Source organism: Bidens hawaiensis, unplaced genomic scaffold, assembly GCF_021521415.1.
Source record: "Bidens hawaiensis isolate Kalapana, Puna unplaced genomic scaffold, B.hawaiensis_p1.1 tig00022884_1, whole genome shotgun sequence".
In the NCBI taxonomy this organism is placed as follows: Eukaryota; Viridiplantae; Streptophyta; class Magnoliopsida; order Asterales; family Asteraceae; genus Bidens; species Bidens hawaiensis.
The window spans coordinates 18,259-45,814 of NW_027493574.1; the positions used below are offsets into that span (position 1 = coordinate 18,259).

The following is a 27,556-nucleotide window of genomic DNA, read 5'->3' on the forward strand; positions in this document are numbered from 1 at the left end:
AAAAAAATTACTCGATAGCGTTCCAGATCGTTTTATTGCTATTGTAGCAACTATCGAACAATGGGCCGATCTTAACACTATGTTGTTTGAAGATTGTATAGCAAGGTTAAAAGCTTTTGAAGAGAGAATCAAAGGCAAGGAAGCTATGGCCGAGATGGGAAAGTTATTGTATGCCAAAAACGATAATCAAGGAAAAAAGACACCGATCATGACCGAAAAAGTTATGCTCGGGGTCGTGGCTCCTCGGGTTATGACCAACGGGGCCGTGGAAGAGGCCGTGGTCGAGGTTCGAGTAGAGGAAGGGGTCGGTTTAATCAAAGCAATGATAATCGAAGAGACGGTAACCAACCGAACACGAACAACCAAGGAAGAGATGGCAATCAAGGTAATAATCATAATAATCAAAATCATGGTAGAGATAAAAGCGGTGTTCATGTTATAATTGCAATGTTTTGGGCCATTTTGCGTGGGAATGTCCGAGCCCACCGACTCAAGAACCGAATCTTAACCAAGCCGAGGCTAAGCCGCCAACTCTTATGATGGCCTCAGTTGAAGTTGATAAAGATCAAGTTATGTTACACGAAGAGAAGGTTCATCCAATCCATTACGCAAATGACTCGGTAAGTAATTCAATTTGGTATTTAGATAATGGGGCGTCTAATCACATGACCGGATGTGAAGCCCACTTTGCCCAAATTGATTATCGAGTGAGCAGTTTGGTGAAATTTGGAGACGGGTCCAAAGTGAATATTAAAGAGAGAGGTTCCATTATTTTCGATTGCAAGAATGGTAAGCAGTGGGTTATAAATGATGTTTATTACATACCCGACTTATGTAGCAACATATTGAGTATCGGTCAGTTAACCGAAGAAGGGTGTAAGGTTTGGATAGCAAACGACCACTTGTGGTTATACGAGGAAGGAGATCGCTTGCTAATGAGAGTTCCGAGAAGTCCAAACCGTCTTTATAAGATCGAGCTTAGAATCGGAACCCCGGTATGTCTTTTAGCTTCCGTTAAAGACCAAGGATGGCTATGGCACGCTAGACTTGGTCATGTTAGTTTTGAAACATTAACTAATATGAAGTCTAAAAATATGGTACGTGGTGATATTCAAACATTGCATGGTAAGCATGTTTGCAATGCATGTATGCTAGGGAAACATAGTAGAAACCTGTTTCCTAAAACAACCATGTTTTGTGCCACGAGACCATTCGAGTTGGTTCACACCGATTTATGTGGACCAATCTCACCTCCTACTTTAGGAGGAAATCGGTATTTTATACTTCTTGTAGATGATCATACAAGGTACATGTGGGTTTATACTATTAAAAATAAGAATGATGCTTTGGGTATGTTCAAAAAGTTTAAACAGGAAGTGGAGTTAGAGCATTCGTTAAAGGTTAAAGCTCTAAGAAGTGATCGAGGTGGCGAGTTTCTCAACAAAATTTTCACCGAATTTTGTGATCAAGAAGGAATAAAAAGAATGTTTACGGCTCCTTACTCTCCTCAACAAAACAGTGTAGTCGAAAGGCGAAACCGAACGGTCCTAAATGCAACAAGAAGTATGGTGAAAGCTATGGACCTTCCACAAAATTTATGGGGAGAAACGGTGAGACACTCGGTCTACGTGTTGAATCGGGTACCAACTAAAGCATTGAAGACGGTAACCCCCTATGAAGCTTTGATGGGCCGAAAGCCCAACATAACACACTTACGGGTGTTTGGGTGCTTAAGGTACATGAAGATACCCACCGTCAACCTTCAAAAGTTAGATGATCAGAGTATGGAGGTTGTACATCTCGGAACCGAACCGGGATCAAAAGCTTATAGATTGTACGACCCGGCTCAAAACCATATTTATGTGAGCCGGGATGTCCGTTTCGAAGAAAGTCAAAAGTTTGACTGGTCTCGACATACCGACTCGTTTCAAGTCGGAACCGGACCTGAATGGGTTGAATTTATAATCGAGCATGTCCAAGAAGAAGTTCAACAAGAAATTCCAGTTGAAAACGAAGACCCAACAAACCTTAACATGCCTGAATTTGAAGACCAACAGGAAGAAAATCCCGAACCTGAGCTGCGAAGAGTTGGTCATCAATCGGTCCCACCGAAAAGATATGAAGATTATGTAATGTTGAGTGAAGGAGAATGTCTTCTCCTAGATGAAGAGCCAGCTACCTTTGAAGAAGCAAATAATTCAAAGAAATGGCGAGAAGCAATGAGATCTGAATTAGTCTCAATTGAACAAATCAGTACGTGGGACTTATGTAACCTACCAGCAGGTCACAAGGCGATTGGTTTGAAGTGGGTGTTTAAAACCAAACGTGATGCAGACGGGTCAATAACAAAGTACAAAGCAAGATTAGTCGCGAAGGGGTACGTACAAGAGCACGGGGTAGACTTTGATGAGGTTTTTGCCCCGGTGGCGAGAATGGAAACCGTACGCTTGATTTTAGCAATTGCAGCGAATTATGGTTGGTTCGTTTACCATTTGGACGTTAAATCGGCGTTCTTAAATGGCGAGTTGAATGAAGAAGTGTATGTGAAACAACCTGGTGGTTTTGAAGTTCCCGGGAAACACGGTATGGTTTATAAGTTACGAAAAGCTTTATACGGTCTTCGCCAAGCACCACGAGCTTGGAACGAAAAACTCGACAAGACGTTGAAAGGTTTGGATTTTATTCGATGTCCAAGAGAACCGGCGGTGTACAAGCGGAATACGAGAACCGACATTCTCATTGTTGGTGTATATGTCGATGATCTTATCGTGACTGGTTCAAGTCAAGCCGAGATTGAGAAATTCAAAAGTCAAATGAAGAATGAGTTCGAGATGCAAGATCTCGGAATGTTATCTTATTATTTGGGCATTGAAGTAACCCAAAAGAAGCACAAGATAAAGTTGAAACAGGAAGCTTATGCTAATAAAATTTTAATGAGTGCAGGGTTAAGTGAGTGCAACCCGACTTGATTTCTTATGGAACATCGGTTGCAAGTAACGAAAGATGAAGATGGAGAACCCGTTGATGCAACCGAATATCGATGGATAATCGGTAGTTTAAGGTATTTGACACACACGAGGCCCGATTTGAGCTACTCAGTTGGAGTTGCTAGTAGGTTTATGCAAGAACCGAAACAATCCCGTATGCAGATTCTAAAGTATATATTAAGATACGTACAAGGCACGAGTGGATATGGTTTAACGTATGGATGCGGTAGTAGAGAGTTAGTTGGTTTTTTTGATAATAATTACGGTATGGATCAAACTGATGGACGAGGTACCACCGGAATGGCGTTTTATTATGGTGGTGCATTGATCTCATGGCTCTCACAAAAACAACAAACCGTAGCCTTGTCGTCATGTGAATCTGAGCACATGGCAGCTGCAACCGCGGCTTGTCAAGCTATATGGTTAGGGGGATTGTTAAGCGAGTTGACCGGGCATGAAGAAAGGTGGTGACTTTACATGTGGATAATAGATCTACTATTGATCTGATGAAGAATCCGGTGTTTCATGGAAGAAGTAAGCATATTAATATTAGATTTCACTTCATTCGTGAATGTATTGAACGTGGTGAAGTCCAAGTTGAGCACATTAGTGGAGAGAAAAAAAAGGCGGATATTCTTACAAAAGCACTACCTAAGTTAAAGTTTGAAGAGATGAGGAAATTGCTTGGGATTGAAGATCTAAAAGGAACGAATCAAGATTAAGGGGTGAATGATAATTATAATCCCGATTCGTTAAAGATAAAACCGAGGGGTGGCTAGGTTGATCTCATAGGGAGGATAAGGAGGAGATCAAAACAAATTTATCCATTTAGTTTTAAAGTTTATTTAAGTTTTGGTGGAGTTCAATAATTCAAGATTCCTTCCATCCGATTCAATTAAAGTGTGACATAATATTATAATTAATATTGTTTGTTTCAAAGTTATAAACAAAACCCAATTTATCGACAAACAAAAACCCATCAGTGTATTCAAGGTTTTGGTTCCAAGTTCACGATTCAAGTTCACAGTTGAGGTTCTCTCCAATTAGTTTCTTCAACATAAAATTGTATATAACGCATTTGGACATGTAATTTTTAACTAACGATAGTGTACATTAGTACATGTCATGTAATTATCAGACGAATATCATACAATCATTCATAATTTTGAGATTACCAATGTGTTCAGGTGGAGTTTGTATTCATTGGTTTTATGCAAATGTTCATGTGCTCGTTTTTTGTAATTAAATCCGTCTCCGATAAACTTTTCTTAAGAAATCTTGATTTATTCCGTCTCCAGAATGGCCAACAGCAGCGACATCAGTCCATAACCAGCGTCATCAGTCCATTACTGGCGTCGATTTGGTCTTTAGGGAGAAGAAATATTATCAGTGGTGACAAACAGCGGCTGCATGTCGCCGCCAATACCTTTAGCGGTGACATTGTGACAACCAACGGTATTAGTGTTAGACTGAGATAACCAATACACGATTTCATTGTCATACCTCGGTTATGTATATTGCAGGGTATTTGATATGGTTTTACGATATGTCAAATGTATGAAGCAAGGTTTACGATCAACAATTGTGTGAGAATCTTAATTAATTCTCATATCTTTCATTTGCCATCCACTCACAAATCTGTATGAATTGGGTTTGTATGAAGATTATTGTCTTCAAGACCAATTCTGTGGATCAGGTCACGACCCCTTATATATATGTGATATGTGAGATTCTAGTTCTCATACAAATTGCATATGTTTGGTCAATTACTACCATATGATCTCTCTGTATGTATATATATAATTAGAGTTAATTATACTCATATTATGAGATAATTAATTAGACAATTTAACCACTTCTATACTTGAAAGGTACAAGTAATAATTTGGTGTAGGAAATGTCTTTAAATCCGTATTTTAAATAATGGTTGGTTTACGGTATCTACCTATATGCATGAAATCTAACCATCAAAATTATATAATATATTGTTCCCACTAAACTAAACTGCCTTTTAGATGCATATCAACCCTTGGATCATTCTAACGTTAAATCTGATCCGTTTAAAGTCGACGGTTACCTAAAAACTTCTTCTAGAAGCGGAAGTTTACGGCGGTTCCACATTCTCTTTCATACGCTCCAGTAGTCCGCCTTTTCCTCCCCACGTCGACTGAACTGAAGCAAACTATGCTATTTCTTCTTCTTCTTCTTCTTCTTCTTCTTCTTCTTCTTGGTTGGCTGTGTGAGAGAACAATCTCTAAATCGTGAAGCTACCCATCACCGCCAAGCTTAGTCAGAGACCTTCATCTGATTTATACCGGAGGGCATCCTCAAAGTTCAAGCATCTGTCTCCGGTGAGTATTTTGTTGCAAAGGAGGAGTCACAACCCTAAATCTGAACAAAGCTTAACTATAACTATGATGCCGCGGGAACGATTCATATACAAAGTTCCAATTTCAATTCTAATATTCGCTTTTAGTCTGCCTCCAAGCCCAAAACTGGTCTTGAACCTACCTTATACATTGCCTTGGTCATTGCTAAATTGTTAAGAGTCAATAGGTTGTGGGTGATGACAAAATTCCAATTCTATTTTGCAGGTGAATCTGATAGAGGCATCAAAGATATAACTGCATTAACTAAGGTAGTTGCTATACTTTATTCATACATCGCAAAAAGTTTTTTTGGAGTATGCTCAAGTTGTTCGTGTTTTGTACATCCACACAAAAATGTTACTTTTTTTACTATGGTTACAGGTTACCTGCTTAATGTTGGCGTAGTCTCTGGTGTACCCCTATTCAGTTTGGAGTCTGATGTTAATCTTAAGACACGTGCATCTGTCGAACATGTATTTTCGTTGGACTCGTTAGATGTATATGGTACTCTTGGCCTAAATTAGTCGTCTTGCCTCTATTAGATTCTCATCGTTTATTTTTTGTTATGTCTACTAACGTTTTCAATGGCAGAATATTAAAATATTGCCAATCCTTGATGCCTATCGGAATTGTAAGTTTGTTAATAGTACTAGAGTGACTAGCCAACTTAACAAAACCGTTATAATGATGAAGGTAATAAAAGTTTGAAGGTGGTATTTGTCACTTTAGGTGCAATCAAATGCTCCGGAAACTTGCATTAGGCCAAAGCTGTAACAATTGTGATCCAAACTCCTAAGTAATAGCTTTGAGGGTCAAAAATACAGACATATTACTGCTATAGAGGATATAATTGGATTTAACCAAAAAACCATTGGAAGATTAAATTGGCATTATTGACAATCTGGAGATTGTCAAGAGATTGAGTTATAGGTAATGCCATGTTGACTTTATGGTAAAAAAGGAACTTTTGACAATTGACAATGTTAATTTTTTAGCTGGCAACTTTTTGGTTAACATTGATCTAAAGGCAAAAGGGAGGTATTCTAGTTAGTTTGTTAATTGATTCTAAAGATTTGATTATTCATTTTGATGTATTTTTCTAAGCCAAGTCAAATCATAATATGTGACAATATATGAATACATTTTCAAATAGAAATGTTCAAATGCATCAAGAATGAGATTTATTTATTTACAGCTGTAATTGATTATCAAATATCCAAGCTGGAGGCTGATTCTTTGCCCAAGCCTTTGACATTGTTAGTCTTACTATTGTTTTGTTATTTTCAATTCTAGCTGACTAAAAATATTTTTGTTTTCTTTTTTGTGGATATGATATGTAGATCAGCTCAGGTATGAAGATTTCAAGGATTGGATAACTTGTGGTATACTCCTATGCAGATTTAAATTCATCATTGTTTTTAGCCAAGTGGAACAGTGTGATGATTATTTAGAAATTGAAGTGGACAGATTTTATGTGTTGGTTTGCGCTAGGATTCTTCATTGCCACAACATTAAGTTTGAGAGTAGTAATTACGGAAATGAACCTACTGGCGTGCAGTTTTTCTATATGGAATGTTGTTTGTTATGAATTGTGACGGGTAGCTATGTTTTCACAATTTGGTTTAAGTGTTGTTGCTTTTGTTGTTGTGACCAAGAGTGGAATACATCAAGATTTTAGCTCATTCGTCTTGTAACCTAGCTGAGTTAGACCTCATTTTATGATTATATGTCAAAATTGGATAAATGTAGTGAATACGCACTCACACACATCTATGTTTTTAGATATTCATGTGTAAATCATTTTCCAGGGACCATGTTCCCCTTACACTGTTTTGCATCAACCCAACCAAGAATTTTCCGTTGTGGCCCGTTACATACATAACCAACTCGACCCAACTCAGAAACTTCCTTTTGCTCTTTTTTAATCAAATACTTTTTTTTATTTAAAATGCAAAGAAATAAAACTTATGTTATTATAACATCAAACAACCCGTCCACCGGACGGGTATAAAACTAGTTCTTATGATTAGCGAAACTAACGATGCTGACTTTAATATATCGCATGAGACAGCTTAGGCTTCATTAGATAATTAAGCAATGCAAAGAAAAAGTTACAAAGGGTGGTTATATATGATTCTATGTAGGACGTCCTCGGTGAAATTCACAAATTAACCGCACGCTGAAAATATTATAAATGTTGGTATATATTCAATCACCTATCTCCTTAAAATTCCCACTCGAACCGGTAAAATAAGTTTGATCGTCTCACAATCCAATTTAAAAGCAGTACTAGGCGTTCGGATTACTCATTTATCAACTAAAATCATTAACTTCACAAACTTTAGCAATTTCAATTTTTAACCACCATTCCCAATTTTCATCTCTCTATACTATTTTCATGACAATAAAATTTGGTAAACTTCTTTTTTTTTAGCTTCTAGGTTGTTTAATTTGTTAAAGCTGAGCAAACTGTTCCGTATTATTGTATTTTGGTACCGGTTGCGATTCTTAAATTTGGTTCCGGTTAAAAACTGCTAGAATTAGTCGAGTTGAGTTTAAACTTTCAAAGATTAATTTTCAAAGCCAATTATACGGTGGGCTTTCCAACTTTTAGGCACTTATCATTTTCACTTTCCCTGTTATATACATACAGTTCCTTCCAATTTCATAAGCGATAATCATCTTTCACTGCCATTAATTTTGTTTTAAGATATAGATGTTTTCTGTGATATCTTGAAGCATTCTAATCCAATTGAAATCCCCTCCACTGAAATATAATATGTTGTTATGATAATTCTTATTTTATGAATTATCCGTTGATTCCTGCAATAGTTCATATTTAGGATTTAATTGAAAACCGGTTACGACGAGAATCATTTAACCCGAAACCATTAAAATTACGGTCTGGTTCTGGTTCTTATATTTATCACTTAACGGTTCCATAATTCTGTCCAGTTTGATTCTAAACCATTGCGCAACCCTACATTAAGATAAGATTCATGACGTGTATCCAATAATCTTCCTTCGCATAAAAGTACTAGAGAATGATGTAATCAAGTGTAACTATTATTTTACCTGTCCGATGGACGGGATCATCAACTCAGGAATGTGACGACCGCATTATTCTGTAACATAAATGAGCTGAAGACATATCTGGATGAGATACGGAGGTCATGTGGAATTTCACCGTATATGTTACTATATTAATACAATAAAGTGATGAAGATAGTCACATTTTTTACTATTTACAAAACTAAAATAAAAAAGGTGCATGTTTAAACTTTAAACCATTTCCCGTTTATAGTGCTAACTACTAAATCCATCACATCAAAATCACCCCAAGCATGCTTGATGTACATTCATCATTATTGTCTCCAAGTTTTAGACCATCCCATCCTTTCTCATGGTATTAGGATTTATATTATTATTTGCCGCAGCCCATTTTTCGGCCAAACCTCCCCCTGTAGCATCCTAACACCTCGAACATTTTTGGTCCGTGGGCTAAGGTTTATCGAGTACAAAGTAACACCACTTGTAACATCTCATGCATGTCACTCTGATCATAGTCGGTTCCTAACTCCTTGTCAGCTAAAAGGACGCCACAAATGAATATAAGATGTAGTCAACCTGCTCATTAATATTAATAAATTAATTACAGGTCCGTATAAAACAATGATGCACCATAGAAAAGATAAATATACCTTAATGAGACCAGTTCATGGTCGAGTTCAAATTTAAGCTCGCTTAATTTTAAGTGACGTAAAAACTTTTAAGTGAGGAATGTGTTCCTGACCATACTTGTTCCATCCCGAGCAGATTACCTTCACACGTTCATGATTTAAAGAAAAAAAATAAATAGTAATTTTAACTATTGAATTTTTCCCTAAATGCTAAAAGAACAGCCATCCACAGCCCACAATACATGCCTCTAACAACTGGAATGTACCTAGCCCCACTCTTGCATCTAAAATCAGTGGCAAGGTCTCATATTAGAGAATATACAAGAAGCAGATTAAAAAATAATGGTCTGTGCTTTAATCAGTTCATTTACCCAATAAATTAACTTTTTTCGATCCCGGTACCCCTTTGGCTAAGTTTATCACAACTTAGAATCCTGATATGAAACTTTGAAAAGACGAGCAAACTATATGTTTCTTATCAATCGTAACAAAATTTCCATTTAACCTAATGTCACAAAATTGTCCAACCTAGCACTATATGCCAACTCATTTAATATACAATTATATGTATATATTAAAACAATATACAAATCGTTGACAAAAGACAACCTTTATAGAGGAAAGGGATAACATACCAAAAGTGTGTTCCCATAAATCTAATCATTGATGGATTCGAAGCAGGTTTCCCACTAATGTAGTTGACCTGTACAAGTGACAATGTTTCAGAAAATGCTTACTAATAAAGCTGGAACAAACAATGAAGCTGGAACAAACGATCATATTAAGGTTACACAACAAATTTAACACTAATCAGTAACAGACCAGTCATAAATATTGTAGGTTCCCGCGGGGCGTCGCCGATCGATACGAGATCCGCACGAGGTCTAGGAGTGCGGAATCCTCCTAGACTCGTTTAATGGTGTAGAAGATGAAGAACACGATTACACACAAACAAACACACGAACAAACACACAAATGAGATAAACACATCTGCAGATCTTTTATATAATAACCGAAACACTTACATACCAAACATGAAAACAAATGACGGCCGACCAGAGGTGAGCTCTACCTCGGGTCGTCCCACACGACTCTCCCTCTCGGTTTCTCTCTAGACAAATAAACTGAACACAAAAACACTCTTAATTTCTGGATTGCTCAACCTAAACAAGACACACATATATATATAAACTCCGCGGGCTTGGGCCTGTAGGCGAAGTTGTTATAACTTCGCCTATGGCGAAGTTATTCTAACTTCGCCTATGGCAGAAGTTAATACAACTTCGCCTATGGCGAAGTTGTTCTAACTTCGCACTTCGTTTCCGCTGATCAGAATTGCATAGCGACGGTCACAAAATGCACCAACAGACTCCCCTTTGACCGTTGCTCTCAATTCTAACAAACACAAAAGATCATCTGTTACAAAATATGCACCAACAGACTCCCTCTTAACTGATGATCTTCTGTTTGCTCTTCAACCAGCCGTGTCTGAAACTGTCTTGTAGCTTCACAAATCTACCAATCACCCAGCGTCTTCCATATCAGATCTCCCCTTCAGTGTAAGCTTCTCCGACTATATAGATTGAGGTCTTTGAAATGCATGCATCCCCGTGCCTAATTGATCATCTCAACCAATCACGTGAGTCCTTCTGACTTCACCAACACGTGAAGTTGGGCTCCCTCCACAACTTCACCAACACGTCGGCATACGATAAGGTTTAATCTTCAACTACTCAACATCAAGTGATCAATTTCATCACAAAACCACCTTGACAGAATCTAACACACATGACCATTAATTAATCCGAAGCATCTTCAATTACCAGGGATAACGATCAAGAACATAAACACTTTAATTCCCGATTAAATCCAACTTGTTCCAGAATTTTCACTTTAATAAATAAGCATCACGTTTCAGGATCCAATTCTCGAACGCCTTGAAAATAACATAAATAATATGCTCTGACCGCAATCCAGTAATGACGAAAACCTTCAGTTCAATTTGACTTTCTTCAGTTGTTTAACCTCGAACAACAACTATTCATTGCCCACAAACACCCAAATATGTGTCAATATCCAGTATCAATCAATATCCCATTCACAACCTCAACTCCATATCCAGAGTTGACACGTATTTGTTCACACGTAAGACCAAGAGATAACAACTTTCACTCGTTGACGGAACAACGTCTTCGGTCTCACAATAATCGTGTACACCTGGCCATACAGACGAAAACTCCAAACACTTTTTTTTTTTTAACTTCGCCCCTCCTTAACTTCGCCTGTTCATAACTTCGCCTGACAGATAACTTCGCCTGAGATAAGCGAACTTGTGAGGTAGGCGAAGTTGTGAATAACTTCGCTTAACCTTATATCTTCGCCTAAACCCTAAAATTTAAGCGATAACTTCGCCTGAACCCCATAACTTCGCCTGCGGCGGCTGTTCGGCCAGAAACGCATCAGAAACGTGCCAGAAACACCAAAACGCAGATCTTGAACCATAGCATAAGAGCCTAAGGCTCTGATACCACTTGTAGGTTCCCGCGGGGCGTCGCCGATCGATACGAGATCCCCACGAGGTCTAGGAGTGCGGAATCCTCCTAGACTCGTTTAATGGTGTAGAAGACGAAGAACACGATTACACACAAACAAACACACGAAAAAACACACGAATGAGATAAACACATCTGCAGATCTTTTATATAATAACCGAAACACTTACATACCAAACATGAAAACAAATGACGGCTGACTCGAGGTGAGCTCTACCTCGGGTCGTCCCACACGACTCTCCCTCTCGGTTTCTCTCTAGACAAATAAACTGAACAAAAAAACACTCTTAATTTCTGGATTGCTCAACCTAAACAAGACACACATATATATATAAACTTCGCGGGCTTGGGCCTGTAGGCGAAGTTGTTCTAACTTCGCCTATGGCAGAAGTTATTCTAACTTCGCCTATGGCGAACTTCGTTTCCGCTTATCAGAATTGCATAGCGACGGTCACAAAATGCACCAACAGACTCCCCTTTGACCGTTGCTCTCAATTCTAACAAACACAAAAGATCATTTGTTACAAAATATGCACCAACAAATATGTGAAGCAGAACTTGTTTATCCAAACATCAAATAGCGAGTCTAGAGCGGTAGTTATTTTATCTTGTGTTCGGTATTGGTATCAAAGATGCCCACATAAATGTGAGCAAAAACCAATCCCTATGCAAAAATTAAAAAAAAAACATTTTTAAATGTTCTTAAATTTAATTCCTTAAGTTACCTGACTAAATGTTTCTTAGCTTTTCTTCTACGACAAAGAGCTCACTCTCTTAGTGCACCGATCTACAAATCCATAATACAGTACATATAAAGGGGGTAAAAAACTCAAAACAGAAAATTCAAACCTGGATGACGCTCATCAATCGCATCAGCATACAGAAGAATACCACACTTAGCTGATTTAGAACGATTATTTTGGGGTTCAATATACTGATGTATGAAAGTGGTAAATTGAGATGGGGATGACAAGAAGGTAAGTTCTAACAAACCTAGTTTTTCACGACATAGCATCTGTTAACAGTAATGATTGTATCTCCAATATATGATCGTGGTATTTGTTTGAGTAACCTAGTAAACATACATTAACATGTTTATGACAACATATGTATGTTTGTACTAATAGACGAAACTTGTACAAGATCAAGAATAAGTAAACATCAATTTATGATGAATATAAAATCTAAGCAAGCTATAATCCTAATATTTTAGTCTAGTATGACTATAATATAATATGTGATGATACCTTGTCACAGTTTTACCAAATCCAAATCAAATGCGCTGAACAATGCCAAAAAGGATGGGTTCATTTTAACAGTGTAAGACGTTTCGTTTTAATTGAGATGAAACTAAAACTAATAGACTGAAAAAAAGCCAAATTATAACCGTCGGCCTAGGAGTATTTTCAACAAACCAAAGAAAGTAAAATTGTAGTTTACTCACTAAAATAATATGAAATTTGTAATCTTTTTTGACATTAAACAATTATTTAAGAAAAAAATATAAATTTTGAACGAAAATTGTTCTGGATCAACCCAACACCGCCTGTTTCAATAAATTACAAAGCAATTGATGTTAAACCAAAATTGTTTTGACAAGTTAAAAAAGTAATCACTTTTGAACTGAAACTGGTTTGGCACATTAAATTATGTTTGTTGGCTAAAACAAAGTATCAAAATAATAACCTGATTAAGAAAGGTAGAGACGTTCTTCCTCTGATCACCATGAAGCTGAATGACCTTTAAAACAACATTAACCAAAAAAATGACAATGAAAATGATTTAATAATAATAATAGCATAATAATGCAAGATTAATAACCTGGCCTAGTTCAGAGTCCTGAACAACAATGCCATTGCAACAGAACTCCCTTTTGAGATCCTTCAAATTCTAATTGTAACTGAAATCTTTTTTTAAACCATGCACTGTTGTCAAGCTTTTCCTACCATTACGTTGTTGAATGTGAGTATGAACGTACTCTTTTGACCCAGCATCAGGATCCTCAACAATAGCTTTAGCAAAGGGGTCTATAAAAACAAATACAATTAATAAAATAGAGTTTGAAAATAAATTATTGAAGATAAACTACAACAGAAAGTGCTTACCAAAAGCAGTTGGAATCTGAAGGTCGAGTTCAGGCGTGAAATTTAGCTAGTAAAGTGTAACTGTGATCAAAACTTTTCTTGAAGAATATCTTGCTTGGATCTGATAAAAAAATAAAATCAAAATAAATAAGTACAGTTTTACATTATATGCAAGAGATATGTATAACACTAATTTAACAATTAGGCTGATATGGTTAAACAAACTATACCAACCAATATAAATATAATTACTTCAAAATCTTTATAAACTTATGTGAAGAGTTTAAGATGTCGCTTACATAACCTCTTTGCATTGTATGCAGGAAAAATATATAACACTATAACTTTACATTCTCAAATACTAACATTCATAATTATATGCCATATAAGCACGAATGTCTTCAGTATTGCATGTTATCTATATGATAATATTTTCAAGTAAAATGCTCAATAAGTATATGTAAACATTTTAATTGCAAGTATTAAAAAAACACTTCCTGATAAAAGTTCAGAGCTTGGATTGTGTGATCAAAACAACCCAGGTACATCATCTATTATAATAATCTTTGGTGATTTCGATTAGCCCTAATCAATATCACATTTATGTGTTCATGGAAGAAAAAAACCCTAAAATACAAAGAGTACCCCCTAAAATAGTATCCAATGAAGATGGAAGAATGCATAATCAGTAATTAGAGGAGGAATATGAAAACCAAAACCTAATCAATCATACGATTGCATTGCAGCTAATAAAAAAATAGATCATACAACATTTATTACTTGACCGATGATTAGTTGACGCACCAGCGCTATTGGAATTATTGCTGAGAATCCAACACCAATTGATTGAATCTTCAAATTCGTAAACAATGGTTCTTGTCACCGGCTTCAAGAGAAATAAAAGCAGAAGAAGATAGTTGGAAGGACGTGTAGAAATAGAACAGACGGTTGCAGGAGCGTGTGGTTAAGAAGAGGGAAGTAACCGTTGGAGAGAGGATTAGATGGGAAGAAAACCGTACGAAGAGGTGTGAAACTGGAGTAACCTATCAAAACTGCCATTTATGTGTATGCGGAAAGAAGGGGAGAAAAAACGTGAATGGAGCTAGGTAACCGCCATGATAATTGTAGTATGAGTTCTTTTAAAGGGCTGAGATTTAATATCTGGTTGATCAATGACTCAGATTTAATTTCACTCTTCTGGTCATATAATATAATAATTTGCTTTATTACATGCATGGGAGTGGTGGGAGACACGTCGATGATCTTAAAGCCCCAAGGCAAGTAAACTTTATGCTTTTATGTTGTTTGTAAAAGTTGACGTTAGAAGATAAGATTTGATCAGTTAAGGAAGGAGCCTTAAGAAAGTTAATTGGATATTCAAAGGGAGATTTGTCTTTTGAATTACATTATTTCGGGAAGATGTCGGCAACATCTTCTTTAGCTGTTATGTCATCCTTAAATTATGTACTAAACTACTAATGTTTGATCTGTGTGCATGACTGTACGTACAAAGTGCATGTGATTATTTGTACTCATGTTTGCAATTTAAATATTACTCCCTCCGTCCTATTATAAGTGTCCAGGTTTGAAAAAAACAAAGGTTAAGGTGGATTGAACGATTACTTTTTTTTTCTTACCAAATGACGATAATGCCCTTGAAAAGTGGGTCCATCAATATTGTTTATTAATGTTAGACTGTTAGTTGTGTGTGTTTAAGGGTAAACTTGAAAATTAGCTAATAAATTTTGAAAGTAAACACTTGTAATGAGACAAAAAAAAATGTAGAAACTTATAATGGGACAGGGGGAGGAGTATTAAATAGTCTACTTTCAAAGTTCGATATGGTATATGATAACTAATTAAACTAACCTCAGAATAATTTAGAATCGAATTCGAGATATACAAGTGATTCTTTGGAAATATTTTGAATGTATCAAAATTACATATATACTTATTTATTGATACAATACACACAAATTACATCCATAAAGTGATAAAACCCTCCTTCATCGATTCAAACTCCCATATCATTCGTCATCTCCTAAAGCAAACTACTCATAATATCTCTAGTTTGCTAATTCAAAGTGAAAATATTACACAAACTATTGTAACACATAAAATATGTTCGCCAACAAAAGTACACCATCAGCAATCTTTTTCTTAATGTATTAATGTAGTCAAAATCTTATGGGACCCCAAAAGTATGTGTAAAGAACTAAAGATTGAAAAACCTAACAACCCCTTTACACGATGTATACAAAGTAATCACTCTCCACATGGCTGGTAGAAATTTACCAAATTGCCCCCATGGCACTTCTGTATAACCCTCCATAAAATCAAACTTCCATAGTACCATTTGTCACCCAAAAACAACAACCTACTTTTATATAGCAATATCTCTCCCTTATGAAAATGACGATTGCAACCGATCACCTCAATTGCGTCACCAACACCATTGAAGGTAGACCATCTAACTTCTCTGAATGTTCGTCGCTTTCATCCGTCTCTGATGACGAAGAGTTTACACGAACGGGCAGTGATAGAGGCAACATAAACCGGAGCTGGAGTAAGAAGTGGAAAAAGATGATGAGAAGGTTGGCTAAAGAAAGCACGAAAAGCTTCTATGGATCTTCAAAGCCTTTGGTATACTTTTACGATACCGCTAGTTACTCCCTTAACTTTGATGATGGAAATCACGACGATGAATACTATTTATTTCAATCTAGACGCATGTCTCAAGTTTTAAGTGCATGCTCAATTGCTCATAATTAGGTTATAATCAATGTGGCACATCGTGTACAGGAGAGTTAGTGTTATTTATTTGTTATGTGAATTAATTCTGCTTGTTCATGCGGATTTGTGTATGAAACAATGGATATTATATAACCTCCATTGAATTTCCACTTTCTAGACATATTCAATTTATATTTGGTGGCACAACGCTTCCTTTCTATTATGATATTACTTTACTTGATTATATTGTTGGTATGAAATGCTTTTAAATTTGTACCGTTAGAGCATTTCTAACCATCTCTGATTGTCGTCTTTATAATTACTTTCATAAACATTATATTTATCTCTTATGTTTAAATAAGTAAATTTATCATAGTTTTATTATTACAGTATTCTTTCTATTTTACTTCAAATCAATTTCAACAAATATTTAAAAATAAATGATAGACAAATTTTTCTAAAATTTATAAAAAAATCACTAAGCTTTCTCCAGGTATATGTTAGTTTCCTATTAGGCACAAGAACCCGAATCCTTTGGGTGAGACCAAATTAATTCAGGACATGTATTCGGGTTTGGAATTTTCAATTTTAAATCTTTTTCGCATTATCAACTCAATATTATTACCTCAATATTCTCATTTGTAATGAACATACCTGTAAAAAAACTTTTTCATTATATTTTATTAATATTTACATTGAGTAATAAAATAATCTATTAATTCACAATCTTTTAGTTTTTTATATTAATTTTAATTAAATCTTATTTGCTATTGTCATATAAAATTAAAACAGTATTTAATATTTTTGGGCATCATGTAATTTTTAACTAATGAGTACACAATAATTCGACAGATATATGATAAATATCGACCCTGTTATGTAAATGCTTTACAATATGTTATAAAACTAAGATCATTAATATGCTTGTGATTTCTTTATCATCTCTCGATTATCTTGTCGAGTATTTAATTAACGTGGTTTTATGATATATATGTCAAATGTATGAATAAAGTTCATGATCAACAATTATGCGAGAATCTCGTTACAAACTTTAATTCACATGGATTACCCACACAAATTTGTATGAATTGGATTTTATGAAGATTATTGTCTTCAAGTCCAACTACGTGAATCAAGTCACGATCCCTTATATATATGTGAGAATCTAGTTCTCAAGGCAAGCATACAGTTGCATGTTTGGTTAATTACTACCGTATGATCTCTCTGTACATATACAATTAGAGTTAACTTAGTAATCACACCTCAACCAATTTAGTCATATTACATATTATGAGATAAATTAATTAGACAATTAAACACCTTGTAGTACTTGAAAGCCAAGGTACATGTAATTTGGTGTATCTAATGGCCATCTAAAAGTATTGGTCTACGGAGTTCACCTCTATATGAAATCTAAATATCAAAACTTCTATAATTATCGAAATTAACGACGTTGACTTCAATTTATCTAATTAGAAAGCTTACTCTGATCAGTGAGCGACGCTAAGACGGTGATATGAGATTAAACAGTACGTGTGAAGAACAAGTTTCAAAAGATGGTTATGTATCTGAAATAATTAACGACATTGACTTCAATTTATCTAATGAGAAAGCTTAGTTTGACCAGTGAGACGCCAAGACTGTGATATGGTTTAAACAGTACGTTTGAAGAAAAAGTTTCAAAATGTGGTTATGAATCTAGGAAATGGAAACATATATTCAGTTAACTATTTCTTCAAATTCCAACTTAAACTGAGCTACCTGTTATATTACTAGAATGATTTCGTTATCTCACAATCCAATTTAAAAACAGTATTAGGCGTTCAGATTATTTTTCATCAACGTCTAAGAGGCTGTTTGTTTACATCTGAATGGAACCATTCAAATGTAAACATCTGGTTCATTCAGACGACTTCAGACTGTTTGGGTCCAGACAAAAAGACATCTGAATATATAGTTAAAATTGGGTCTGAATCATTCAAACTCTGACATTTGCTGAATGGGACGGAGACTTATTCAAATCTGACTCATTCAGATCTGAATGAACCAAACAACCCCTAAAACCAATATGATCCTCTGGTTCACAACTTCACTCTTTTAACCTACATTCCCAATTTTCATCTCTCTACACTTTATACCTTATATATGCAAAGATAATAATCTAAAAGCCCAAGACAATACCTCCTCTTATTTGCTTTTAGGCTGTTTTTTAAAAGTATATGCACATTAGGATAAGATTTATGACGTGTATCCAACAATCTTCCTTTACATAAAAGTACTAGAGAATGATGTAAGTGTAATTTGCTTTTGATAGTTAATTTGGTGCATGCATGGGAACGGTGGGAAACACTAGGGCTGGCAATTCGTGTATTAACAAGTTTAATAGGTAAGAGGCGACACGCGTAACACAAATATCAAACTTGAATATGACTCGTTTAACTACTTTATATGTCATGACTATAAGACAGTTTTAAGTTTTGTGTACCAATAAGAGATAATGAGGAAGTCTAGTCTAGTAATTTCAGTTATTTAAGAAAATAAAAAATTCACATACCGTACTTTTTTGCTTAACAGGTCTTATTATGTCTCTAACATGTACCCAATTGTCAGCCCTAGGAAACACATCGATTTTAAACTCCAAGGCAAATAAACTTTATGCTTTTATGTTGTTTGTAAAATTTGACGTTAGAAGATAAGATTTGACTACTTAAGGAAGGAACTTTAGGAAAGTTGAATACTAAGGAAGATCTATCTTTTGATTTTTGAATAACATTGTTTCGGTAAGATGTCGGCAACAACTTCTTCAACTATTATGACATCTTAGAGCATCCACAACGTTAAACCTATACTAACTGCTACATTAACGTCACATTAGATTGCAAACTCTTTTCAAAAAGTCTAATTTTCTTTCACAACACCAAAACTCCACAAAACTGTTTAAAATTTATTAAATTTATATATATAATGTGTGTATGTATGTATGTATGTATGCATGCATGTATATATGTATGAGAGAGAGAGAGAGAGAGAAAGAAAGGGAGAGACAGATTGTTGCACCCACTTCCCCGTCCATCTTTTCATTTGCAGGCACAAACCGTCATCGCCTGAACTTTTATCTACATCATTGGACATAATTGTCACTTTGTTGGTTGTGTGACGCGTTGGACGGAATGCGCCTACAACCTTAGTATTGTACGTGCTCTAAGACTAATGTATGTGTTAGGGCCGGCCTTTAGGGAGGTCGGGGTGGTCGACGGCCCCCGGCACGACACCTCGTTAGGCCCGAAATTTTTTTTTAAAAAAATTTGTATGTATTTTATGAATAACAAGATGTATATTTAATGTTTAAACTCAATTACATAACAACTAGTTTGGCTTAGTGGTAAAGATGTATTACTCCCAACCAGAAGGTTGTGGTATCTAGTCTTATTTGGAACATGTTTAAGCTTATTTTTATATAAAACTTTTTTACACAACTTAAATCATAACCAAGTATGATCATTTACAAATTTAATTGTTTAAAGCTAACAAAATACTCATTTTACTTGAGACCCAAAAAAAATTTCGTCTTTTACTCAAAAATATTTTTGGCTTCTCGGAGCCGGGCCTAGTGTGTGCACATGTATAGAGTGTGACACATGTTATTTTACAATATAAATATTATTAAATAGGCTAGCTACTTTCAAAGTTTATATCATATATGAAAACAAATTAGACTAACCTTGCAATAATTTATAATCGATATAAGTGGTTTAAGGAATTAATTTAAATTATAAAAATCAAAAATGTTTTATTATTGATGTATATTACACAAAAATCACATCCATTTTGGCAACTCAAATTTTAAAAGTTAGTAAAAATTACACAACAATCTAGTCAAGATATCATGGGACCAACATTATGTGTAAAGATTGACCACTGACGATTGTAGATGTATTCGAAGTGAATGCTTTCCAAGCTTGTTGAAATTACCATAATCCCCCCATGCTACATTTATAAAAACCCCTCCTTCGTTCATACAAACTTCCATATCATTCCTCATATCTCCAAAACCAAACTACTCATATTCATATATCTCTTTCCTCACAAAATGGCGACTGCAACTGACCTCAATTCCACCATAAACACCGTTGAAGGACGACCATCTAACTTCTCTGAATGTTCGTCGCTTTCATCTGTCTCTGACCACGAAGAGTTTACACGAATGAACAATATTGGCAGAACCCGGAAATGGAAAAAGCTTATGAAAAAGTTGGTTAAAGAAAGCAAGAGAAGTTTGTATGGAAGCTCTTCGAAGCCTTCGGTGTATTCTTACGATGCTGTTAGTTACTCCCTCAACTTTGATGACGGGATTAGTAGCGATGATTATTATTCATATCGAGTTGGATGTTTGTCCCAGGTTTTAGTTGAATGCTCATGAGGTTATAAGTCAGAGTGGCGGCATCGTGTACAAGCCACAACAGAGATGGCTTCATTTATTGTATGAGTTGTGAGATACGATTTAGATCTTGTTGATAACCATAGGTGTCAAAGCAGTAGAAATATATAGTCGATTTGTATTTTAGATGTGTAAATCAGGTCTAAGGATCATATGACATTGATATTTTGTTGAATATCAACTCTTTTAAGGTGTTTTAGTTCGTGGATAAGAATTTTTAAGTAAAGAATTAATCCAACAACTTTATATAAAAATGCAACTTATCCTCTACAACAAAACTCTAGACCTCTCATAGCTAACCTAAGCATCCATCAATGGCGGATGGTTCCATCACAGCCCACCTAAATTGGCATATTTGGCCAAGTCTTCACACCATGACCAAATCTTCAAATGGTCATCTTTGACCAAACGTTCACAAAAGGGCGTTTAGTCACAAATTGCCGGAGCCAAAAAATAAAAATAAAATAATAATAATAATAATAATAATAATAATAATAATAATAATAATTCATAGTAGGGATGAGATCGGGACCGTACCGGTACCGACCGGTCCCGGTCCTGAAAATCGCGGATTCTTGGTACCGGTACCGAAATATTCGGTTCGGTACCGGTACGGGACCGGGACGGCACCGGTATTTAAGGTAAAATTTCGAGAAATTTTGGGAAATACCGGTCCCGTACCGTACCGGTACCGGTACCGAAACTCAAAACGTTGGTACCGATTCGGTACCGACGGTACCAAATCGGTACCGATTTCGGTACTGGTACCGGTACGGTAGAACCGGTACCAGTCCCGAATTTACCCATCCCTAATTCATAGCGTCTCGGGAGACGGTGTTCCGTACGCCATGGGACACTTTCACCCCAACCAAAGCCCCCATTACACATGATATAAGATTTATATTACATATTTAGCCGTTTCAATATATCTTATTACAAATTACTTAATATTCCTTTCGTCTCATTATAAGTGTGCACATTTCTTTTTTTATTTGTTTTATTAGAATTGTCTACTTTCAAAATTTATTAGTTATTTTTTCAAGTTTACCCTTAATCACACACAACTAACATTAATAAACAATATTGACTGACCCACATTTCAAGGGTATTATTGTCATTTGATAAAAAAAAGTAATTATTCAATCCATCTTAAACTTTGTGTTTTCAAACATGGACACTTATATGGGACGGATGGAGTAACTATCAACTCATATTTTACGAAAAGTATAAAAATGCTTATTTAGTTTTTTTTTAACTAGCTTTTAGGGTTTGATAATTTTTTTTAAATATTCATTCTAATCGTTTACTTTTTTTTTGCCTCTTTTATTTAAATAAAACTTTAGTCACTTCTATTAACGTATATGCACATTTTTGTGACGTGCAGCCTTACATAAGCTTCCCTTGATCTATGCTTTCGATGTTAAAGATCTTTAAGAGATAGATAAGTTTTTTTAAGTGCTCTAAGAAAAAATAAAAATTGTCCATGTCATTATTCTTACCTCGTTGTGGTGACTCTGGAAAGATCGAAATGAGCTGACTTTTGATCATATATAAAATGATTTCAGTCGCGACTCGCGAGGCTGGATGATGATGTTAAAAGTCATGGGCTTTCTTTGAATATGAAATGGTGTGATGTTAATTTTAGTACATAGGCTTAATCTCCATAGCATAGGAGTTTGAGGTGACTGTTGTATTTCTTTGATGCTTATACATTGATGGTGTAAATATTTGGGGTATTTTGTTGTTGCTAGCCATGCTGTTAGAAAAAAAGTGTTCTTGGTCCTAAAAAACGATGTTAAATCAGACGCTACATCGTTCTCAAAATGACATAATTAACAAGGTTAGTAACATTGCATTAATAGTAGAGATTTTTTCCCCAAAAGACAATTAACTTCTAAAGCTAAAGTTATATATCACCTAATTCCATTCTTTCTTAAGAAATATATTTTAGCTATTTTTGTTAACATTGCCAGAAGAATTTGACTTTCCCTTTGAAATTTCTTCTCACAATGCCATTGGTACTCCATGAGTTTGATGCTCAGGCTGGCTTAGTTGCAGATTTATAAGAGCGCGACTATCACTCTCCTCAATTACGCAGTTTTCGGCGTTCATTCTTGCTCCATAAATCTAATGTGAAGGGAAACCTTCATTATACTTAGTTTTACTAGAATAAAAAGCACGTAGAATTAGTTAGATTTCAAAGGACATAAACTTTACCTTTTTGTAGAGATCAATGTTTTGTTGATGTATCAAGCTCCCCTGTGTGATTAAGAGTACAACCACCAAAAAAAAATAAACCTGAATATAGTTAGATTTTGTTTTTAGAGGAACTTTATGTGATATAGAAATGAAGAACAAACTGAACACCTTTCTTGTTAAATCTTGTATCTCCTCCATTAAAAGTCCATCCTGCAAATCATTTAAAAATAGATCAAGCTATATGAACTACAAATCATTTAGCCCCCAAAGTGTGTAGAATCAATTAAGTAGTTGTATTGGCTATTCAAAGGTTCAAACCCTAAATTTTTTGTGATGTTTTTTTTAACTAAATCATAAGGTAATAGAAACCTGTTTTCATATTTGTGAAAACAGAAGTGCACCTTTAAGGCCATTAAGACCATAGTTTTAATGTGTTTTATTATCTTTATACGAAACTAAAAACATTCCAATCTTAGACATACGTACGTATTATACCTTCTTCGAACGAATGCATTGCAAGCTCATTTCCAGCTGAATCTCTAGGCTTTTCAGGTCCTCAAGACCCATATTGCTGATTTCTTCTCCCATCACCTGCCTAATATTAACATGAGACTAAAATTAAAATGATGTGCTTTTTAAAGTAACGCATACACCAGAGGATAATTTCAAATCGCGCAATACATTGTCCATCTTCAAGGCTAACGCAGATGATTATTGTACCAACGAAATCATTAGAAATGAAAATTAAATACATGCAATTTACCGATGAGTTACTTGTAGAGTCTCTAGTTGTTCCTTCAGTATTGATGCTTCCATTTGCCAGAGCTAGCAATTGTATATATTAGCGATAAACTTAAATATATAAATATAATGTATACCACTAAAAGCATAGAGTTGAAACATTGCAATGATCAAATTATGTGTATGATGAGCAGGGTCTTAAGCAGTTTTAAAATTGGAGTTCTTTTTGTAATTATTTTTATTTTTTACAAAGGATTGTAACATGTGGGAACATGACGACAACACGTTTTTGTATTAAGATGTTTCAAATGCACAAAATCAAACATATTTGAGTTGAAGTGAGTTTGAGGGAAAAGGAAACCATCCCAAGCACGGTGATTCTTTTTCTCCAGATCGAACCGTGGAAATTAAAAAAGCTTAACCCTAACTTTTATGCCCTCCCTTAAAAATTGGGTCCTTAGCTTCATTATTCTAAAAAGGTTTGTAAGATAAGAAGAATGTTTTTAGCTTTGCATCTTATGCGTCACATAATTTGCAAACAAATGTAATGAAGTGATCGTTAAATTTGTTATCTATAAGTACATAGTGTTCATTTATCTGTTAACTTGGTGGATTAAGATGTAATAAGGGGGGACTGTACTTTAGCCTTGGTATATGTTAAATTACTTGGTGGATTAAGATGTAATAAGGGGTAACTGTACCTTAGCCTCTGACGTAGAGTTCAACAGCTGACTGTTGTCTTCTTTTGATTTGATATAGCGTTGAATCACCGATTTCATGCTGAAATGTCATATAACTCAAACCTTTTTAATAAGCACAAACAAGGAAGTTTCATCAAAAGTTTATTGACGCACTTAACAAACCAACCGATAATTGGTTCATCGCCTAAACTGCAACTAGCTAGTCTGCGTTTATGGGAAAATCACTAGAAAACAGGCACGTGTGCCACCAACTTTGCTCGAATAGGCAGTTACAGACGAGCCCACACCCTGATAACCCAGCTCACAAAGAGTCGGGTGGTGCCCACACTCCGATAATCTGGCTCCTTCACATCCCCACTTGAATAAATGTAAAAGTTAATATATGTCTATTTATGAAATATAGACAATATAGAAACGAAGGAACGATGGGGGTTTTTTACAACAGCAGTTGTTGATGTCAAAATTGTGGAAATTATTAGGGAGGATTCTCGTTTTTCAGTTTTTGGATCTAATGTATTATGATATTTTCTTTCTGTAAAATAGCCTTGGGGTATCTATGCGTATTCTTTTGTAAAATTGGTGTTATTGTGCTCTATATATCTTGGCTCTAAGCGCGTAATGGCCTTAGGGTTGTTTTTGTGGTTGGAATAAAATTTGCCGTTCAAAAAAATCGTACATAAGAAGATGATAACATATGGCCGCCACACTTATTTTAAATCTTTATACAACCATCTTGCTATTAGCTAGAAATTCTAGGTACAAATAGATGCTTAATTAGATTTATCCCAATACAACATATATATTTCTTATCAGAAGTCTATGTAAATTAAATATTCTCTAACCACAGAGAATCTTTTGAAACAGAATCGTTTGGTTCTTGTTAAAATATTTAGTAAAAAAAGCTCTTTTAACTAGGAAAGTGTCTGGGTATTATCTTAAGAATATTTGAGCATCAATAAATAAAATTATCAAGTTTATCTTAGAATACAACTTTAAAATAAGGTTCTGCGATCTGGTCGATAAAGAGAAGTATATATATAATGGACGAAGAACAAATTATAAAAAACACAAATACTTTAACGGGTATCTACTTGTTAAACTCAGACTCAGGTGAAAACCACTGAGCTTATACCTTTTTTCCCCTCTATTATTTTTTTTTCCTTGTCAAACTAATTACTTACTCCTGAGTACTTCAATAAACCACCTATACCTACAACTTGCGGGATTTGAAGGGAAACCACAGACTAAACTAACTAATATTTTGCAAATAACTATATACAAATATATGCATATATGTGTTGCACGCAGGGACGTACTTACTCTTTGAATAGGAGGGTCGGCCGACCCCTGTGAGAAAAATTTTTTTAGTGGTATATATGTGTTAAAATCTCGACCGACCTCTGTGAAATTTTGACACCGACCCTTGTGTAATTTCAAGAACGAAAAAAAACTATGAAAATTTGAGAACGGCCCCCCCCATGAAATTTCGAGACTATGGCACAAGTATTTTGTTAGGTGAGTTCAACGGATTATAAGATATTTAATTTTCATAGACAATGTTTCGACTTTCTACATAATTTGGTTTGCTCACCAACTTCATTTGTATTGGTTTATCGTTTATTGAGGCTAGCTATTGTATTAATAGTCGCAACCACAAACATTGAAAATACTTTTATGTGAAGTCTGATTTGCGTAATTAAATAGGTGATGAGAATTTAAACGACAGTTGTATTTGTTTTATTGAAAAAGACATGCGTACTTGTGATGTTTTTGTTAAGCTTTGCCAAATGAAAACCCGGAAAGAACAATTTTAGACATATTACATATTATTTATGCATGTCTAATGAAGTTTTACGTATTTTTAATTTGTTTGGTTATCTTTTTCCTCTATTACTCGAGCCGACCCGATTCTAGCCGATCGGAGGGGCCAAGCGGACTAAAAAAATTATATACCGATTACTTGACACGACCGGCCCAGAAAAAAATTATGTCGCGATGGTCAACTGAATACCGACTAAAAAGTTTTCCGACCCCTGTGAAAAAAATTTCTAGATCCGTCATTGGTTGCACGCGCGTGTTTTGAAGAATATATACACATTGGCTAGATTTTGTAAGCTAATTAGTTGGTTCCGTTGGTAGATTTGTAAACTCTAATACATAAAGAGGTGATCCATCATGTATTACTATTTGTAGCTTATAAGTACATTATGATCACAGCTTCATATTCTCTTCACTTTCTAGTTTAAGGTTTAGTTAGCTTTTCGTTTATACAATGTTTACAAGGTATGATCAGTGCATCTAATCGAGGATCAATCCGTATTCAGTTCTACGTATCAGATCATTTCTAATTACACTTCGATTTTGATATAACCAGGCAAGAGATAATGAGTTTATTTATTTTAAAACAGCAACAAATATATGCAAAGCAAGGAATAAAAAAAAAACCTGGTGCTGGAGAATTCAGAGAGCTTGCCAGTGCCGGAGAAGATGATGGCTCCAACTTGAGCATCACATAAAATGGCTATCTCTTTTGCCTTCTTCATAAACCCATTCCTTCTCTTGGAAAATGTTACTTGCCGGCTCGTTGTGTCCTCGATCCTTCGAATCACAATCTTTCCTCTACCCATTATCTGTATCTCGATCTCTTAAGATTTTAGGGTTTTCTTGCTAGGGTTTCTTGATTTTCAGAAAGAAATAGAGGGTTAGATCTTAAAGAAGCAATTAAGGGCATAAGTTTGTACTTAATTTAGCTTATAGGTAGAGAAAAATAAAACATAAATATATGCGCAAGTGGGAAGAAAATTAGGGAGATAGTGGATTTATAAGGTGTCATCCACGGTGTAGATAGATCGGATCTGACGTGGCCAACTCATATCTATATCGACCTGTTCCTGGAACCATGGATTAAACATAAATTAGGGAGATTTGGGGTTCCAAAACAAGCATGTGATTACTAGTATATAGGCACATTTATATTTCATATATTACTAGCAATTAAGCTCGAGCACAACTACTTAGTTTCACCACCACAATAAGAAAAAGAGCAAACACTTATAAGAACACGCGGAGGAA

The 27,556-nt window shown here is 35.2% G+C and overlaps 1 protein-coding gene across 1 annotated transcript; it reads right to left on the minus strand.

Moving 5' to 3' along the window:
• Positions 1-23,531: 23,531 nt before the first annotated feature.
• LOC143566391 (MADS-box transcription factor 27-like) lies at positions 23,532-27,221 on the minus strand. Its single transcript, XM_077053117.1, has 4 exons — positions 26,930-27,221; positions 24,485-24,563; positions 23,806-23,867; positions 23,532-23,637 (listed from the first exon to the last, which is right to left on the minus strand). The coding sequence occupies exons 1-4, from the start codon at positions 27,109-27,111 to the stop codon at positions 23,532-23,534; spliced, it is 429 nt and encodes a 142-aa protein (XP_076909232.1). The 5' UTR covers positions 27,112-27,221.
• Positions 27,222-27,556: the final 335 nt, after the last annotated feature.

Bases quoted from the DNA above. Each gene is read 5' to 3' on its own strand.
- LOC143566391 (XM_077053117.1), bottom strand. From the start codon at position 27,111: ATGGGTAGAGGAAAGATTGTGATTCGAAGGATCGAGGACACAACGAGC. The intron at 24,564-26,929 runs GTTTTTTTTTTA...ATGACATTTCAG, and splicing joins TCTGAATTCTCCAGCACCAG to CATGAAATCGGTGATTCAAC. The intron at 23,638-23,805 runs GTAAATTGCATG...TGTTAATATTAG, and splicing joins ACTCTACAAGTAACTCATCG to GCAGGTGATGGGAGAAGAAA.